At 47.7% G+C, this 20034-nt stretch overlaps 1 protein-coding gene across 1 annotated transcript; it reads left to right on the top strand.

Annotated features, from left to right (window-relative positions):
• Window positions 1–6716: 6716 nt before the first annotated feature.
• Window positions 6717–19622, top strand: LOC119339318 (vacuolar protein sorting-associated protein 8 homolog). The gene is made up of 21 exons (XM_037611426.1): window positions 6717–6857; window positions 6974–7068; window positions 7462–9112; window positions 10989–11282; window positions 11378–11602; window positions 11717–11849; window positions 11945–12084; window positions 12177–12810; window positions 13307–13371; window positions 13451–13552; window positions 13718–13854; window positions 14349–14404; window positions 14757–15403; window positions 15506–15696; window positions 15803–16097; window positions 16600–16887; window positions 16975–17084; window positions 17208–17538; window positions 18056–18457; window positions 18974–19271; window positions 19379–19622. The coding sequence occupies exons 1-20, from the start codon at window positions 6717–6719 to the stop codon at window positions 19151–19153; spliced, it is 6117 nt and encodes a 2038-aa protein (XP_037467323.1). The 3' UTR covers window positions 19154–19271; window positions 19379–19622.
• Window positions 19623–20034: the final 412 nt, after the last annotated feature.

The following is a 20034-nucleotide window of genomic DNA, read 5'->3' as shown; positions in this document are numbered from 1 at the left end:
GTCCCTCCCGGCTTCCTCCGCGCCGCGGCTGGCCATGCCGCGCGAGTGGAACGATGCGGCTCCCTGGACGAAGCGGAAGGCGGGGGAGCCCCAGCGTGACTCGTCCCGCCCCTCCCCCGACTCCCTTCGGCGCGAGGAGGAGCTCCGGCGCGAGCTCCGTGAGCTACGTGATAGCCGTCGCTCCCCCTCCAGCCGTGATGACCGGTCTCGGTCCCGGTCGCCGCGTGCTTCGTCGGGGGACTGGCGCTCCCGCCGGTGCTTCCCTTCGCCGTCCCATCGTCGGGGACGCTCTCCATCCCCCTCCCGCCCGGTTCGGGCCGGCTCTCCTCGCCCGCGGGACGGGATCCTCCCCACCCCGGATACTCGCCGCTATGTCCCTCCGCACGCGACCTCCGCTGGGGTTGCGGTCCCGGCCCCTGCTCATGGTGGAGGCACCGCCCGCGGACGGTCTGGACCTGCCAAGAAGAAGAAGCGCCGCGGTGTCCGCGGCACTCCGGCCGTGCCCCCTCCCGTGGGTCCGGGCTCCTCCTCCGTTCCGGGCCCCGTCTCCGGTCTCCCTCGCCCCCCATGCTTTAACTGTGGGGTGAGGGGGCATTCACAAGTTGCCTGCGTCAACCCCCAGTGCTGCTACCTCTGCAAGGATCCCGGCCACCCCGCCATTCTGTGTCCGGATAGACCGGTGGTTTCGGAGCTTATGATGTATGGGCATGGGATCGAGGGGTTGGGTTTCTTCCACCTCGAGGTCCCGGACGCCCCTCCTCCGTCGCCCTCCCTTCAGGCGATTGTCACGGTCGTTGATGTGGTGGCATCCCCAGAGATGATCGAGGCTGAGCTCAACCACCTCTACCGTCACCAGTGGGACTGGGTGGTCACCCCCACCGCCGGTCACATCTTCTCTGTCGTCTTCCCCGACTCCATCAGCTTCGGCTACGCGACGCGTAGTGGCCGGATCACTCTCGCTCTCAACCAACTGGTTGTCGAGATATCCGAGCCGGTGCTCGACGCCCAGGCCGTGGCTGTCCTCGACACCGCCTGGATCCTCATCTCCGGCCTCCCCGATATTGCGCGGTCCGAGCTTGTCATCCGCCAGATGTCTCGCCTCCTGGGCAAGGTGGTGGTGGTCGACGAGCTCTCATTGCGCAAGGAGGAGGAGGTGCGGGTCAAGGTCAAGTGCCTCGATTCCTCCAAGCTGCGCACTTCGGTCCGGGTCTTCTTCAACGACCAGGGCTTCGACCTCAGGTTTGCCCCCGAGCCTCCCAACCACGTTGGGCGTCCCTGCTCCTTCGACGTCGGCCCCCCCCGGTGACAACCCGGGGGCCGGCGGAGACTACCACGGCCGCCACCGCTCTCGTTCTCACCGCTCGGATGAGGAGTGGGCGTCCGAGGACTCCCGCTCTTGCTCCCCCTCGCCCCCTCCTGCCGCGGGGGGCAAGGGCCGCCAGGCCGCCTCTCGCCCCTCGGTGGATGGCCCGCCGATCTCTGAGGCGTCGCCATCCGAGGGGAGCGACATCTCCAGTGTGGGCTTGGTGGTCTGCCCGGCATCCTCCGCGCTCCCCCGCCTCGTCTCCGCCACCTGTGCTGGACTCGGTGGGCCTGCGCCGTGACCTGCTCTCCGACTCTCCGGCGGCGCCTGCGGTTGGGGGGACGCCTCCCGTGGTTGTCCCCCCCCGCCCCGGCTTCGCCTCCACCGTCGCCATCTCCTCCTCGCAGCCTGATGCTCCTCCGGTCCCGTCGTCTCCAGGGGCCGCCCCGGATGCCGTCTCTTCGCCCCCCCGCGCCACCTCCCACTCCGGCCGCGCCATCACCCCCTGCCCAGCTCTTCCTCTGCTGTGCTGGGCCGGGTCTGCTGTCCTCCCCTCCGTCGTCTCCTGGGATGGGGGCGGCTCGGATCATCACGCCCTTGGCGGCCCAACCCCCTCCTCCCCGGTCCGCCGCCTACTCCCGTCGCGGTCAGTCGTCCTCCTCCCCGGTGGTGGCCTCCCGTCGGAGTGCTCGGCTGGATGCTGCTCACCCTGAGGGCAGCCCGGCGTTGCCCATCCCCGAGCGGGCGGAGCTCCGCGCAGCCGCCCGTAACTTGGAGCCAGGTACGCCCTCCATTCCCCCCTCTGCTTCGTCTTGCTCTTTTTCTGCGCTTGAGTCTGTTCCGCTGGGTCACCTCGCCAAAGTGGCCTCCGACTCCACGATCATTTTTCGAGGGGAAGTTGGTCCCCCACTTGCCCAGATCGCGGCCATCAGAGCCCGTGAGGTTCTTGATGGGAAGCTCGCGGAGGCCCGGGCGGCCCTCCTCGTCCCCCCAGCCACCTCTCCGGCTGGGGGACCTCCTTCTCCGCCCATGCCGCAGCCGCTGGCCCCTCCTCCCCCTATGGCCGTCCCGGAGATTCGGGGCCGCACCCGCTCCCGTACGGTGGCCCTTCGCGCGCTTAGCGCTTCTCATGTTCTGGGGTCAAGCAGCCCCCTCATGGCTCCTTAGTGCGGGCCCTCTTCTGGAACATCCGCGGCTTCGGCCATGATGGCCGCCGCCGCCAGTTAGTGGAGTACATGAGGGATGAGCACATCGACATTGTGGCTGTGCAAGAGACCATGCGTCGCGATTTTGCGCTCCCTGAGCTTGACCGGCTGAGCTCTCACCTCTTTGCGTGGCACTGGCTCCCTTCTAGCGGGAGCGCGGGCCACTTGGGTGGCATCCTTTTAGGTGTAAAGGATGCCACCTTTGAGGTGGGCAGCATGGATAGGGGTGAATTCTTCGTCAGCATGGAGTTATTCGAGAGGTCGCTCAACTTCAAGTGGGAGATCATCATCGTCTATGGACCGGCCGACCATAGTAGGTCGGCCTTCTTCCTGGAGGAGCTCCACCGATAGCTCTCGGCAGCCTCCCTCCCCGTGGTCGTAGGGGGCGACTTCAACCTGCTGCGCGTGGCGGAGGACAAGAGCAATGGCAATGTTTGCTTTGCCCGGATGCAACTGTTTAACGACTTCATTGCCGACCTCGCCCTCCGGGAGATTGATCGGGTTGGGGCCCGGTTTACCTGGACCAACCGACAAGCCTCCCCGACCCTGTCCGTCTTGGACAGGGTCCTAGTTTCCCCGGAATGGGACCTCCGTTGCCCCCTAGCCTCTCTCCGCGCCATCACCCGGATTGGTTCGGACCATGTCCCCTTGCTTCTCTCCTCCGCGGACGAACGTCCGCCGCTCCCCCCTCGGTTCCGCTTCGAGACTTCCTGGCTCTCCCAGGCGGGTTTTACCGACGCCGTGTGTGCTCGGTGGATCGAGGCTCGGGCCCACCCCCACCCTCGCCCCCTTCTGCTATTGACACGCGGCACTTCTGTGCGAAGCGTGGCCGGCAATTTATGAAGGGTTGGGGGGCCAACCTGGGCTGTGACGCCAGGGTGCGTAAGAAGGCGTTGCTTACCGCGATCCAGGCCCTCGACTTTCGGGCTGACGCGGTGGGTCTCTCCCCGGACGAGTGGCTTTCCCGCTATGACCTCGAAGACCAGCTCTCCGTGATTTACACCAACGAGGAAGCATATTGGCGCCTTCGGGGCACTCAGCGTTGGGTCCTGAAGGGAGACGCGAATACGGCTTACTTCCAGGCGATTGCCAACGGTCGCCGTAGACGCAACACCATCCCCTGCCTGTGGGATGGGAAAACCCTCCTTCAGGATCCCCGTGACATCCGCACCCATGTCGACGGTTTCTATCGGTCCCTCTTCTCTCCTGCTCCTAGGAGCGGCATCTCTCTCGCCCCTGATTGTTGGGCTGGCGCCCAACTAGTTTCTGACGTGGAGAACGCATCCCTGATGGCTCCCTTCTCTGAGCAGGAGGTCTGGGAGGCCATCAAGGGTATGAACTCCTCCTCTGCGCCGGGCCCGGACGGTCTTCCGGTCATTTTCTTCCAGACCTTCTGGAACGTGATTAAACCAGAGGTCTTGGCCATCTTTGATGAATTCTTTGTGGGATCCATTGACCTAGGTCGCCTCAACTTCGGGACCATCTCCCTCATCCCCAAGGTCCCTGGGGCGGCTGACATCCGCCAGTTCCGCCCGATCACGGTCATTAGCGTGATCTTCCGGATCCTGGCCAAGGGGTACGCCAATAGGGTGACCCTGCTAGCTGATCGGATTACCCACCCTAACCAATCGGCCTTCATTAAGGGTCGGTACATCCTGGATGGTGTCCTGGTGCTTCATGAGGTTCTTCATGAGGTCCGGGTCAAGCGCCTGAAGGCGGTCTTTCTGAAGATCGATTTCCATAAAGCCTATGACACGGTTAGCTGGACCTTCCTTAGGGAAGTCCTTCTTCGGAAGGGCTTTGACGACCGGTGGATCACGAGAGTCATGCAAATGGTCTCTTGCGGTCGCACGGCGGTCAACATCAACGGCGAGATCGGTCCCTTCTTCCCTACCCTATGTGGGGTGCGCCAAGGCGACCCCTTCTCCCCGTTCCTCTTCAATATGGTCGTGGACGCTTTGGCCTCCATTCTGGATAAGGCAAAAGCCGCTGGCCACATCCGAGGGATTACCCCCCACCTCTCTGGGGGCTCGGGGATCTCCATCCTCCAGTATGCTGACGACACGATCATCATGGTCGAAGGCTCGGAGATGGACATCACCAACCTCAAGTTCCTCCTTTGCTTCCAACAGATGTCGGGCCTCAAGATCAACTTCGATAAGAGCGATGTGATGGTGATGGGATATTCCCCCTCTGAGTCTGTGGCCATTGCCAACAGACTTAATTGCCGCCTGGGCTCTTTCCCCACTACCTACCTTGGGACGCCCATTAGTGACTCGTGTCTCTCTATCGCGGACCTGCGGCCCTCCGTGACCAAGCTCCAGTCCCGGTGCGAGCCCTGGCAGGGGAGGTGGCTCTCTAAGGCGGCCCGGACTATCCTTATCAACTCATCCCTCTCCAGCCTCCTCTTGTTTCTTATGAGTTTCTACAGCCTCCATGAATCCCTCCATAAGGAGATCGCCACAATTCAGTCCCGATTCTAATGGGCTGGCGAGCATGGCAAGCAGAAGTATCACATGGTCAGCTGGCCTGACATCTGCAAACCCAGGGAGCAGGGTGGCTTGGGCATCATGTGCTCTAAACAGATGAATATTGCCCTTCTATCCCGGTGGCTGTGGCGTATCGCGCAGGGTCATGGTGGCCTCTGGCTGGACATTATCCGGAATAAGTACCTGCGTGGTCAACCCCTTGCCTTCTTCCAGAAATCGGGCGGATCTCAGTTCTGGCAGTCTCTCGTCCAGCTTCTCCCGGTGCTCCGCATTGGTACCTATATCTCGGTGGGGTCCGGCCTCTCGACGCTATTCTGGTTTGATTGCTGGGCCGATGACTCTCCCTTTGCGGCCCGCTTCCCCATCCTCTTCTCTATCTCCGTCGCCCCTATGATTTCTGTTGATAGGGCCCTTCTTGACTTAGGGCGCCTTGCTTTTCGTCGGCCCTTTGGGCCGGCGGAATCCGCCGCCTAGCGTGAGTTGCTTGACTGCGTTGCTCTGCATGAGCCGTTGGTGGATGGGGGTCCGGACCTTGTGCGCTGGCACTTGGAGCCGTCGGGCCAGTTCTCTACCAAATCGCTCTACCTGGCCATTGCCCCCTCCTCCGCTCCCCTCCCCCTATCGATGGTGTGGTCCGTCCGCGTCCCCTTGAAGATTTGCATCTTCATGTGGCAGTGGATCCGTGGACGGGTCCCGTCCGGTGTGGAGGTCCGCAAGCGCAATGGCCCAGGCACTGGTATCTGCCCCCTCTGTGATGTTCCTGAAGACTCCAACCACATCTTCTTCGCCTGCGTCTCCGCCCAGTTCCTCTGGAGCTGCTTTCGCGAGATTGTCGGTGGAAGTTGGTGCCACACCAATTTCCCGGACTTATTCGCTGAAATCCAATTGTCCCCCATGTCCTCTCGCCACATTAGGTGGCTGGAGGTTGGGGTTCTTGCCTGGACTCTTTGGACCGTTCGCAATAAGCTTGTGATCCAGCGTACTACTCTTCATCGCGCTACTGACGCTCTCTACAAATTCTCGGGTTTCTTGCAGCTTTGGCGGCCGCTTAGCCGCCCCCCGGACCGGGACGCCATCTCAGCCTTCATCGCCGATCTCCGTTCGATGGCCGTCCTCCTGTCGCCGCCGCCCCCGCCGCCTCCGCCGGAGCCTGACTAGATTCCCTGCGCTGGGCAGGATCTGTTTTTTCTCTTTCTTTTGGGCTTGTTGAGCTGTGCCCTCAGCAGAACCTTCGTACTTTGTTGTGATACTCGGGTGGTGTATGTGTGTGTGAACCTGCTTTGGGTGTATGTCTTGTGGCGGTTTGCTTTATTTATAAAGCGGGGATTTTATGATGATGCGATGGATTATGAGGGCAGAAGAAAAATGACATGCATGCATAATCGACATGATTGACCAAGTGGAGGGTTAGTGCCGAGGTGGCCATAGGAGAATGGATGGTGATGTGGATAGGCTGCATGCTTAGTTAAATAGGTTAGTGGAGATGAACTATTTAGGTATTATAGATGTGAGCATGCAATGCGGTTTTGGGAGGCAGCACACCGTTTCTTTGGTATCGATATACCACATCTACACCCATTGTCATGGTCTCGAGATCTTCTAGACCAGCGATTATATAAGAAGGAAGAGGCGGCTATTATGGTTACTGTGATGTGGGCTGTTTGGCATTCCAAGAACAATTACACTCATGGTGAGTTGGTTTATCAACCGCTGAAATCTATGGTGATTATCGAGGAGATTGTTCAGGCACTTGAGATCCCGGAGAGGAAGAAGACCCCAGCCATTGTCCCTTCGAGGTGGGTGCCACCGGAGGAGGGGTTGATCAAGATCAACACGGATGGAGCAACGAATATGGGTCTTGTGAGGGGAGGAGCGGGCTACATTGCTGGAGATCATCACGGAGCTCTCATTAGAGCTGGAGGCTCAAGATATGACGGGGTTACGGACCCATTATCCATTGAGCTTCTTGTATGCAGGGACGCGATCTAATTGCACAAGACATGGGCCTCCAGCATGTGCTGTTGGAGACGGACTGCCAGGAGATTCAGCGGCTCTGGGATGCACCTCAGAGGTTGACGTGTTATCACCTCATTACGGAGATGAAGGAGATGTCCACTTTGTTTCAGGGATTCAGGCTACGGTTTTCGTGTCGTCAGACTAATATGGCGCCCCACCGTGTAGCTAGGCATTCGTTAAAACCGAGTGTTTTATGCATTTGTATGATACAATTCGTGGGTGGCTGACTGATTATTTGCAGTCGGACATGCTAGCGCCTAATGAATAAAGAGCCGGAGACGTTTTAGCTTAAAAAAAAAGGCCCAAAGTCTCGCGAAGCTTCACATCAGCCCACGTACGGAGCCAGCGACCGACGCGGGTTGGAATTGGTTGCCCTGAACTACAACCAATTGTTATTATAAAATAAACAAGAAAAAGTACTTGTGTTTCCCCTGAACTACAACCCAAGCACCGTCGAAACCGAAAGAATCGAAACTACCAATAAGTTGCCATCACCGCACCTCGGCGAGACGGCGCCCGTCTCCCTCGTGCCGTCGTCGTCGCCGGCGATGGCATCCCAGCCACCGCCTCCGCCCCATGAGCTCGACCTAGAGGCCTTCCCCCCGTCTTCTCCTCCTCCCGCCTCCGACGCCGATCACCGCCGCGCCGTTGACGACCTGCTCCTCCTCCTCTCTTCGTCCGACTCCGACGGCGACGACGAGACAAACCCTACACCCAGTACCAACTACAAAACCCCTATCAAAGCCCCATCGCCGCCCCCTAACGAGCTCGATCTGGAGGCCTTCCCCCCGTTGTCTCGAGCCTCCTCCTCAGTCTCCGACGCCGACGCCGATCGCCGCCGCGCTGTCGACGACCTGCTCCTCCTCCTCTCCTCGTCCGACTCCGACGAAGACGACGAGCCAAACCTTACACTCAGCACCAAACACAAACCTCTGACCCGTATCAAAGCCACACCGCCGCCTCCTAAACCTTCTCCATCTCCTCTGCCGTTGCCTTCCGCGTCCTCCGGGAGATCCACATCCGCATCCCCGTCGGCGACGCTCTCCTACCTTGTCCCGAGAACCTTTTCGAACAACGCTGCCTCCTCGTCGAGGCCACTCCCCTCGCTCTTCCGGGGTGTCCGCCCCAGCCCCAAACCAGGCGCCGCCCTCGCTGCGGCCGCAGCCGCGTCCCGCGCTATTCTCACTCCGTACGCCGCTGCAATTAAGTCGCGGCGCACTGCCTCCGCGCCCATCGAGAAGCTCCTCGACCAAGGCTCCGAGGGTTTCCTTTCTACCGGAAATTTCAAAGGAGATGAAGTAGCTGAGAAGGTCAGTGAGGAAGTGGTTGCTAGGGTGACGGACGAAACTATCGGCGGGAATGGTGTTGAAGAATTGGAAGAGGGCAAGCACGGTGAAGTGGGGACTGAAGAGAATTCCAAGCCCTCAGAATCGGCGGACATAGGCAATGTCGATTTTGTTGCTGCGGAAAATGTCAATGAGCATGAGCAACTTGAGGGCGAGAATTTGGCTGAAACTGATCAACCTGGGAGTCAAATTCGGTTTATTGCTGAGGAAAATGGTGATGAGCCAATTAGCAAAGGAATTTTTGTGGAATCTGGTGACATTCAGGATGGGTCAGTTTCCCATCAAAAGTCTGATGACGGGCTGGAAATTGAACGTTCTGAAACTGATTTGGAAGAGCAAATGAAATCTGAGAGGATCATCGATAAGGTTATCGAAGAGACGTTGGAGATCAGCAGGATGGCTGAGAAAAATGCGGAGAAAAAGCCAAAGGTGCCGATAAAACCATTGGAGTGGGCTGAGGAGCTTGAGAAGAGGCAGGCCTCATTTGGGCAGCACTGGGAGGAGGGAGCAGCAGCGCAACCAATGCGCCTGCAGGGGATTGGGAAGGGCCAACCTGCTATTGGTTACATGCAGATTGAGGTGGACAACCCAATAACTCGTGCCATGGCCTCTCCGTCTTTTAGACAGGAACATGGCTCTCCTCAGGTCTTAGCAGTACATAGGAGCTATATTGCCATGGGCATGTCCAATGGATCTGTTATCATCGTCCCAAGCAAATACTCCATCCATCAAGCTGATGATACAAATGCAAAGGTTAGTCATTGCCTCCTTGGTGCTGTTGTGCATATATTGTTTGTCTCATCAAATACTATATATGGTTTATTGCTATGCTTCAGATGTTGGACTTCAAGATGTTTCAGTATTAATTATGTGGTATAGACTTGAAGATGATTCACTAGATAACACTGAGTCGTAGACATTACTTGGGGATACAATTTTGCAATAGTTGTAGGCATCACTAGGTGTTACAGTTTGCCTGACTTTCACACCTTCCTTGACTTGAAGAGAAAAATGGGAGGGAAAAGATGTGGTCATACAATTTTTACTGGGATGACCATAAATTGTATTTGTGCACCATAATTCTGAAGTTAGTCTTGTGGTCAGGGTTGTAGTTGCATCTCGCATATTAAGTTAATCCAGATACAGTGTGTTGCAAATAATGATCTAACTTGACATACAAACATCTGCTGTCCTCATTACTGCCCTAGTGTACCAAACTTTGATACAAACATGACATTTACTCCCTCCGTTCCTAAATATAAGTCTTTCTAGAGATTCCAATATGGACTACATACGGAGCAAAATGAGTGAATCTACACTCTAAACTAGGTCTATATACATCCATATCTAGTCCATATTGAAATCTTTAGAAAGACTTACATTTAGGAACGGAGGGAGTAACATTTAGGTAGAATTCCAAAAGCATACAAAATGTTAGATTTGGAGCACAAACTAGAAGTACAATAAGGTGCCAATGAGGAATCTGCTAAAGTGACTCATTTGCCATCTGAGCCCTATTAACATGTCAGATACAATTGCGCAATGCTATGCATCAGAGATAGTAACCCTTGGAATAAATCTGCACAATAGCGTTTGCTATTTTCGTCAATCCATCTGGTTGTAGTAGGGAATAAAGAAGAGACAACTGTATGCAGTACAGAGTTAAACAAAATACTCATCTGAATGAATGCAGGACTTACGCATCACCCTGTCAGATCTGCGCATCTTATGGTATTGCTAGAAGTTGCCCTGTGGGGTTTATGTACAGACCGAAAAATTGTGGCGTCTATTCCTTGTTCTCATAATTACATCTAAAGTTCACTAAGGCAAGGCTGTGTGTAGGCCAAACAGTACCACATCCTCCATAGTGAGGACCACTTATAGACTTATAGTCTTTAGCAGTTGATGGCAACAAAAGAAGATAAGGGTTACCTTGGTGTTTTTATTAGATTAGATGGCTCAGTACTCAAATATTCATATGTGATCCGTATTTTACCATCTTTTTGTGCCAGAATCTATTTACACCAACTTCGATTGACTTAACATAATTTATATTGAGAAAGCTGGTTGATTGTATGACATTGATTAACGTGCCATACATAAATGGTAGGAATAATTAAGCTCAACCAGATGTCTCAAAGATGATTAGGATACATCTCTATGTTCTTTTAAGAACAAGAAACCAGAAGAAACTGTTTTTCTTTGTATTTTAGCTTGCCCAAATCATCAAGGCACTTTTAACTTCTTGTTCTACAGTTCCTCAATCTCTGCACAATTGACCCTTGTTTTCTCTTCTCTTGTTTGCTCGTCGAAAAGTATTGCTTTCCAAGATAGTTCTTGATCTCGAAAAGTATCTCCTGGATTGGTGCTTACTGCACATTTCATGTATTTGCGAGTCATATAATAACTCAGTGCCTGCACATGAAGCTATTAATCTTATAGGCCAGTAACCAGTTGCTATTCAAAAATCTTGTTGGATGAACTCATATGTGGAAAATAGTAAATCTGTAATACTGGTTATGGTTTGAAATGAGGACAGCTATCCTAGATTAGTGGTTCTGAAGTCCTGAGAATTATATGTCACTTTGATTTTTCAGTCTATATATAAATACTGCTTTTACAATTTCAGATGCTGTGCTTTTGGAACCAAGGTGAAAAAACTCAATCACCAGTGACTGCCATGTGCTTCAACCCGCAAGGGGATCTTCTGTTAGTAGGATATGGTGATGGTCATATGACAATTTGGGATGTACAGAAGGCTACTGCAGCAAAAGTCATATATGGCGAGCACACAGGAGCTGTAGTGCATGTTTGTTTTATCCACCAATCTAAAGCCATCACTGGTGATTCAAAAGGGCTTGTTCTTATGCACACATTCTCGATTATCCCCGTCATTAATCGCTTGACTGTCAAGGGAATCCAGGTACGTAGAAACATCATTTTCTCCATTGTGCACATATTAACCCACTTGATCCCCTGTTAAATATGTCTGCTCTGACAAAATTTACACTTTGCCAGCGCCTTTTTGATGGACATACTGGAATCGTGCTCTCGGCCTGTCCTCTTCTAGCGAATGAATCCTTTGGTTCTGGCAACCAAACAACTTCCTCCAGTGGTGGTCATGGGAGCATGATGGGAGGTGTAGTTGGAGTAGATTCCAGATGGAAGTTTTTCAATGAAGGTTCTTCTCCAATGGAGGACGGTGTTACAGTCATGTTCATTATGCATCAACATGCTCTAGTGGTATGAATGATATATTTCATGATGCAGACATTTGTTTTTTACTATCTGTTATCTTGTGAACTCATAATTATCGTAACCCTTGTACTGATTTATGATCGGTGTTTCTCCTGCTAGGTTAGACTCCATACCAATACTGACCATGTTGACCATATTGAGACCTTCTCTAGACCAGAAGGAGCACGAGAAGGGTCAATTGCTTATGCTGCATGGAAATACACATCATCCTCAAGTGATTCATCGCCAATTGGTAAGATTAGACCTCCTTAGACATTGACAAGGATCAGTAGTTTCTTATATTGGTAAATTGTAGCTTCTTGGGCTAAAGATTACAACACTATATAGATGAAGAGCGGGTATCTTGGCTTGCGCTTGCATGGGACCGTCAAGTACAAGTGGTAAAATTTGTTAAATCAAAGATGATCAAACATAAGGACTGGAAGCTTGGTAGTGTCTCCGTTGGTGTTGCCTGGTTAAAGGATAAGGCATGTAAAAGTCTCCCCTTTTGGTTATTCTTCTAGTTTATGTTCTTTTCGCAGTTGTAAAATCAAGTTGTTCTTTCTTTTTTTCCATTCAGATGTTAGCTGTCCTTAACTTGAGAGGGCAGCTCTGTTTGTTCTCAAAGGATGGCAGTGAGCTTCGCAGGACTATCTTTATTCTTGATGGTTTGGTCTTCGATGACAGCATACTGTACCATACACATTTTTCTAACAGGTTTGGTAACCCTGAGAGGCACTTTAACAACTCGGTCGCAGTAAGAGGTGCTACAGTATATATTCTTGGCCCAAGCTTTCTTACAGTTTCGCGACTTCTTCCATGGAAAGAGCGGATTGAAGCACTAAAGAGGGCTGGTGATTGGATGGGTGCAATGGACATGGCAATGAAGCTTTATGACGGTCACACACAGGGTGTTGTTGATCTTCCGAGAAAAGTTGATTCTATAAGGGAAGCCATAGTGCCGTCTCTATTAGAGTTACTGCTGTCATATATAGGTTATGTCTTCGAATATATTTCTATTGCATTGTCAAACCATACTGGAAAAGGGGGAGCAGCAGATGGCCTGATAGACGCCGATAGATCCCTGCTGACAGAGAGAGAAGAGCAATATGCCCGTGTAGGAGGGGTTGCAGTCGAGTTTTGTGTTCACATTGGACGGAATGACATCCTGTTTGACACAGTCTTTTCTAAGTTTGTTGCTGCTCAAAGTGGAGGTAGGCTTGTTATTAATTAACTCATAAGAACTAGCAATCTATCCATTTTGCTCTGATGTTTATTTTGTTCATGCCTGAAGTTGACGCAATCCTCCATTCCGTGTTTAAAACATCTTTCTTTCGATCATTCGTGGATACATACTGTGATCCTCTTAATTTTTCTCTACAACAATGCAAAGGAAGATACTCTCCTGCTTCCGTTCTAAGTTGCAGGCATTCTGTAAATCCCTTTTGGTGGATGCTTTAGTGGGTTCTAGTTGCGTAGCCAGGCATTTTTTCCTTCCTTCTGTTGCTTTGACTCTATTTAATTTGGAATAATTTTACATGCACTTTTGAAGATTGCACAGCCTTTTTAAGGAAAATTCCAGAGGATATTTATATTAATTTTCATGTGCAATAGTATGAGAAAACGTATTGCATATGTCAAGTTATCTGTTTGCTGAAAGTTATGTCCACGTACATGTTTCTGTTATTAAATTGCTGCTAACTTGAACAGGTGTGTTTCTGGAGGCACTAGAGCCATACATATTGAAAGATATGCTTGGTTCTTTACCCCCTGAGGTGAGTAACACCGAGGATTTTCTAGTGTTAGCACATAAATTTGCAAATGGTTATATTTTTATGCCAATTTGATTTGTAGATCATGCAAGCTCTAATAGAGCATTATAGTGGCAAAGGATGGTTGCAGCGAGTCGAACAATGCATTCTTCATATGGATATTTCATCACTAGATTTTAATCAGGTATACATAAAAGCTAGTTTAAGATGTTTGGTGTTTCATTATCCACATTCTTTGTCCAAGAAAATTAATTTTTTCAGTTTCTTCTTGTACTGTTTTTGTAGTTTGGACTAGTGTGTTGCACAATTATGCATCCAGATGATATTGTTCTACTTGTTCTGTATGCAGGTAGTCAGACTGTGTCGTGAGCATGGGTTATATGGTGCCCTAATATATTTATTTAACCAAGGCCTGAATGATTTCCGTACACCTCTAGAGGAACTTCTATCTGTTATCCAGAACGCTACTAGGAAAGATGCTACTTGGTATGTCATACTCTTGCCAGAAGGAGCTGTTTAAACTTACCCCTAATCACCTTGCTCATAGATGATATATAATAGTACACATTATGTTCTCAAGTTATTGATATATGATTTGAGCATACTTATGTCTGAAGTTCCTGATTGAATATCTGTTCTGGTAAATTGATTAATCAGAATTTCATATTTTATTAAACCATTAGTTACATGTCTACCATATTGCTGTTTACCTGAATCTTCATTCGAAATGCATCTTTATGTTTTCCATGGGATTTCCCTATGACATGCATGAGTTGTGAACAAAAATGTTGATGTCAAACAAGGAAGTTCCCATGATTCAAAGGAAGTAGGCAAGAACCACATTAGTACTTGGTTAGAGTTGCTTGATGGTTTGATATTGCTGGTGGGCTAGTTTTGTATATGCAATTAGTGTTTCTTTTAGAATATTATACTAGTGCTATGCAGAAGGCCAGTTTCTTACCATATTTTCACTTTAACAGCTACAGAATTCTTGTTTATCTGAAGTATTGCTTCCAGGGCCTAGCATTTCCTCCAGGTTAGTAGATTTACCATTCACAGTATCTTTTTTACTATTTCATTAATTCTATGCCTGTTTAGTGTTGACCGTACTATGTTTTTCCTGTGCTGTTGGACTTTTTGTGGGCCTTAACCTTGTAAATTGTGAAGTGTGTTAGAAAAACTATGTGCTTAAATTGTGATTTTCTAAAATTGGAGAGTTTAGATTACGATAAGCTGCTTGGTGTTGTGTCATCTTCATGAGAACATCTGCATACTTCCAGCAGGATTATGCTCAGAACCAGGAATAATGAACTGTTATATAGGATGCTCTTATAACTTATAAGGCGATTCAACTCCATGATATGTTATCACATGATCTACTTTTTCAGGGCATGGAATGATTCCCCGAGCCCAACTTCATTCAGTGAGAAGAGAACTTGTGCAATTCATGCTTGAGGAGTCTAAAATGCTCACTTCTGAAGTATTTAAGGGTTTCAGTTCTTCTTCTGGAAAATGCCCAAACATATGCTATCTACTATGGATGGATACGGAGGCTACTCTGGAAGTTGTCAAGTGTGCTTTTGCACAAGCGAATTTTAAACCTACTTGTACTCCTGATGCATCTGTGTCTAAGGATGAAGATGATACTAATATTGAAAGAACAGATAGTCAAAATGTCTTGTTACAAAGTGTAGTTGACACCATCATTCATATTATTGGTTTGGAAAATGAGGCGATCCATTCCGTTGTTGTGGGTACTGCTGAGTCAGAAGAATCAGAACTTTGGCCTTCAGTGAAGGATTTTGGTTATATAATTGAATTTGTGTCCTTTTCTATTTCCAGTAAAAGGGTAAAGCCATCTCAACGAGTTCTTAAACACATTCTTAAATACTTCACGTCATCCAATACTCCAAAATATGATGATAAAAATGTGCTAGCTCAGAAAGAAGTTCTTCAGCTCTTCAATGTGGTTCCTCAAGCTGACTGGAATTCTGATTATGTGTTGCATCTTTGTTTAGATGCCCATTTTCATCAGGTTTGTCACTACTTACCCTTTAAAAGTTCACCTGTATAATATAGCACTGCTGCTCATAAAGGTGTTTCAGCTCATTATGTAAATGTTATTGTTACTCTACAGGCATGTGGCAGGATATATACAGCCAGAAATCAAAATTTGTCTGCTTTAGATAGTTACATGAAGGATATAGTGGAACCATACCATGCTTTTATCTTCATCAACAAAAAGTTATTTCAGTTGACAGGCGATGAAGCTTTATCATTTCGTTCCACAGTAATATTTCGTTTTGTCGAGCTGGTCAATCTAAGCAGGTGAGATTGCCGATTAATATTTTAACTAATGTATTCAGTTTTTTGCTTGCTGGTCTGTCTTCCTACTGAATATGTTCAATTTCTCTCTTGTCACATCATTTTATAGGGAGTGCGCATTTGTCCTGTTCCTTGATCATTTTCAAAATGAGATCCAGCAAATATTGTCAGAGTTTCATTCTGATAACCGCAGCCACTTTCTTTTCTTGAAAACTGCAATGGAAGTACACTTGTCAGGAAAACTTGACTTCAGTGCACTAACTGCCCGGAACCATGAAATTGTTGCACGTCAGTACTTCTCTGGTGAAATCGAAGATTATCTGCAGAGATTATCAAATTTCTCAAAGTTGTTTGATCGCAATCTTGTTTCTATTATTGATGAGTTATTTGAACCCTATCTGAAGGTACGCTTATTGACAGATTTCCAACATTAGTTTATTTGATATGGAGCCTTTAAAACATAATAATGATATACCTTGGGTGGAGCCTTTAGCCATCAGTGTAGACTTCAGTAGATCCTTTGATTGCTATACCACTATATTGGCACAAAAAGTGGTACTGAGAGAACACTTTATCGCAAATGTAGCGCAGTGATTTTCCATAAGCGTTGTATAGAATCAAGAAGCAGTTGCTTTTCCCTTTTTGGAGCTTTGGAAATTATATTTAAAAAACTGTTGTTCATGAAATCAATACTCATTTGCAGTTTTTTTAGTTTCTACAAATGTTGCCGCTTTTGTGAAGAGGTGCATATAATTGACTTTACTAATAACAATGAATGACCTAAAACTCAGAAGTAACATTTTATTTTATGTAATTTGTTGGGTTGAAGTATTTTATTAGTGGCAGCACATTTTTTGTTAGATCTTCATCCTTTTTTGTTAAATCGAATACACTTTTGGTGCACAGCTTCTATGTCAGTATGAACCAAGGTCAGTCCTGAAGTTTCTGGAGACTTTTGATAGTAACAGATTGGACGGGTGTTTGCAGCCCTGTCTAGATTATGGAGTTACAGATGCTGCTGCATTTCTGCAAGAGAGGCGTGGTTATGTTCAGAGTGCACTGGCACTTGTTCTAGCTGGACTAGATGAGAAAATTAGCCAGTTTATCACTTCAGTGGAAAATGTGTTTTCTCATATATCCTCAAAGAGTATCTCTGAAATTGAGCAACCAGCCATTGTTCTAAAAATGAGTGAGGTTCTTTTTCTTGTACCTATTGAAATACTAACCTAGATTTGTATCCTCTATTGCGTAGTTGGTAACATATTTGATATTTTCATCAAGGCTCATCCGGTGCTTGATACATTACGTTCCTCTATTGGATTGTGCCAAAGGAACTCACAGCGCTCAGACCCAGGGAAGTCTCAATCACTTTGGTTTCAACTTCTTGACTCGTAAGTTGTACTAATATATACATGATTACATATGCACTTTCATACTTTTAGTTTGTTGAGATCTATCAGAGATCAGCAAACAGGCTGTAGCTGCCAAGTAATGCTGTTATGTTGTTGATGCAGTTTCTCAGAAGCACTGAAAAAATTGTATGGAAGCAAGGATGTAAATGGAAAAGGTTGTCCTTCCAAGGGGGATGAAACAACAAACGGACATCCAACAGGAAACGGATTCTCACAACAAACGGCGATTTCAGCTTATCAAAGGTGTTTGAATACTCTGCGGAGAGTATTCTCACAATTCATTGGAGAGATAATCGAGGCAATGGCTGGGTATATACCCCTACCCACAATTATGTCAAAGCTGTTATCTGACAATGGGAGTCAAGAGTTTGGTGATTTTAAGCTTGTCATACATAGAATGCTGTCTATGCATCTTTATGAAAAAAGAATACTGGTACATATCGATTTCTGTTCCTTTTGTCATTTACTTCATAAGTATAGCACACACGAAATTTGATACTTTACACAACACCAACATTTGGCAAATAGGCCATTATTAATTACATACTCCATTGAAATAGAGCCGAGTTGTTGATACATACTCTATCTAGTTGACTTGTCCTGAAGCTTAGAATGATTAAGCTGATTGAACTAAACCCGAAGCTTTTTAATAATATTAGCAAAATTCATATGAATCAACTGCTAAACTAATTATACACTTTATGAATCAACTAACTTTTTTTTTGCTGATCTAACTAAGGTCCAGATAGTGATGCCTTGAGCTTTTAATTTGTTCAATTAACTTGTTTCCTCGGTAATTTATTGTAATAATTTCTTACTCTATATTGAAGACCAGTTAACTATGGTGAAATGATAACATTTTGGTTATTTTGCTATGTATTTTATCTAATAGTAAAAAATTAAGCCCCTCTGATTTGCCATGGATTTTATGTATTTTGTTATGCTTGCAGGAAACAACTAAGTCAGTTATTGAGGATGATTCGTTCTATACCTTGAGCTTATTAAAGAGAGGGGTTTGCCATGGATTTGCTCCACACACTTTTGTTTGTTGTGTATGTAGTTGCTCAGTTTCTAAAGGTGTTATTTCAGCAGTTCGAGTATTCAGTTGTGGGCATGCAACACATCTTCATTGTGAAGCTGAACAGAGCAAATCATCAAGCGGGGATTTTAAAGATGGATGTTCAGTTTGTCTCTTGGCGAGTGACACACAAACCGGGAAGAAATCACCTATAATATCTGAGAATGGGCTACCCAAGTATCCCATGGTTGAAAATGAAGTAGCATATGCCGTCCATCATAATAACGAGACAAATCATGTTGAGAGATCTCGTGGGCTTCAGCAGATGTCACGGGTAGGAATATTTTGAGATATATTTCTATTCTGCTAGTATAATAAAGTATAATAAATTTCTCTATTGTGACTAGATGCTTTCCAAAAAAAGACTTGCGTGATAGTTGAAAGCCATCAAATTAGATTGTGCTATCTCTCTTGTAATGAATATATATCATACCCTTGTTTTAGTCCTCTATATGTTAGATATTAGATCATCTGTGTATTTACCGATGCTATTAATCTCATATGTGCGCGTATTATATTTGCCTTTGGTCAGTGATATACTTAAGTGTCCATTTCAATACTATACATTTAGTTAACAAGAAATCTAAGTTAATCTTGTAGTTTCTCAATGGTGATAAAATGGGCATGGCCTATATAATGTACTTCTATAGTACTCCCTCCGTTCTTTTTATAAGACGTTTTGAACAGCTGACATTGAACTGCTTTGGACGCTGTTTGAATTGTCTAAACGTCTTATAAAAGGGTAGAGAGGGAGTACATGCTAAAGTTTTTGCCATATTTTCTTTTGTAGTTTGAAATACTAAGAAGTCTCCAGAAAGCTGAGAAGTCTCTTCATATTGAAACTGTACCTCCGTTGAAACTTTCTCCACCAGCTATATATCATGAGAAGATACAGAAGCGAGTAAGTTTGGCGGGAGAATCCAGCAGACACTCAATTGGAAGTGAAAAACACAGAAAATATTGCACTTGAAGGAGGCAAAATCAAATAAGAGAATAAGTTGGGTGGGAGAATCCATCAGACATATAGCTAGAAGTGAAAAAACCACAGAAAATAGGAAATTGGCTTCCGCCAAAGTCAAGCGTATTCGGTAATTCTCTAATTTTCTTGATTAACTGAATAAACAAGAGCATCACAGTATTGATCTTACCTTGGATTCTTATTTGTCCATTTCATCTTTTAAAATCTTATATGCAGGTTCTGACAAGACTCGAGTGCAGTGGCAAAAAGGTGCAAACGCCTGCGAAATCTGCTTTGACCATTCGCATAATGACCTCAAACTGGGCTGCTGCGACTGATAGAGCGAGGAAAACGATGCTGATCCAAAGCTGGTCAAACTCCGAATAAGACGTACAGGAAGACTCCAAAGCTGGCACGCGTATGGTGTGCGTGTAAGACATATAGGAACACGGTGGCAGGAAGAATAATTAATATACGCACATGAGGCTCCAAAACAGAACAGATCCGTACGTATATATGAATTTCAAGGATCAAGGAGTATATAACAATAAGAAACATAACATGTAAGCCGGGTGACTCGAAGAGTACCTAAGATCGCCGAACACACTGTGCCCAATGACAGGACACACAAAACAGCCCCAACTGATGAGAAAAAAGAAAACAAACAGCGAATGATTTTTGGCCGGTCGCACGGTGCCAACCAGCTAAACTGCATGCGCGTAACGTTGTGCTTCGTGCGCTTGCGCTTAATTTTTATCTGTTAGGAACAGACAAGTCACGATCTGAGACATCAAACCGTGGGATGTTGCTGACTTGGACGTGGGTCTAGCCCACATTTCTTCACCCGACCATGTTTATATATAGGAGGTGTCAGCCAACCCTAGCCACCATGA

The sequence above is a fragment of the Triticum dicoccoides genome, chromosome 7B (assembly GCF_002162155.2).
Source record: "Triticum dicoccoides isolate Atlit2015 ecotype Zavitan chromosome 7B, WEW_v2.0, whole genome shotgun sequence".
In the NCBI taxonomy this organism is placed as follows: domain Eukaryota; kingdom Viridiplantae; phylum Streptophyta; class Magnoliopsida; order Poales; family Poaceae; genus Triticum; species Triticum dicoccoides.
The sequence above is the reverse complement of the archived record's forward strand: the minus strand, read 5'-3'. Positions and strand labels throughout refer to the sequence as shown.

Bases quoted from the DNA above. Each gene is read 5' to 3' on its own strand.
- LOC119339318 (XM_037611426.1), top strand. From the start codon at position 6,717: ATGGTGATTATCGAGGAGATTGTTCAGGCACTTGAGATCCCGGAGAGG. The intron at 9,113-10,988 runs GTTAGTCATTGC...TTACAATTTCAG, and splicing joins CTGATGATACAAATGCAAAG to ATGCTGTGCTTTTGGAACCA. The intron at 13,553-13,717 runs GTATACATAAAA...TTCTGTATGCAG, and splicing joins CATCACTAGATTTTAATCAG to GTAGTCAGACTGTGTCGTGA.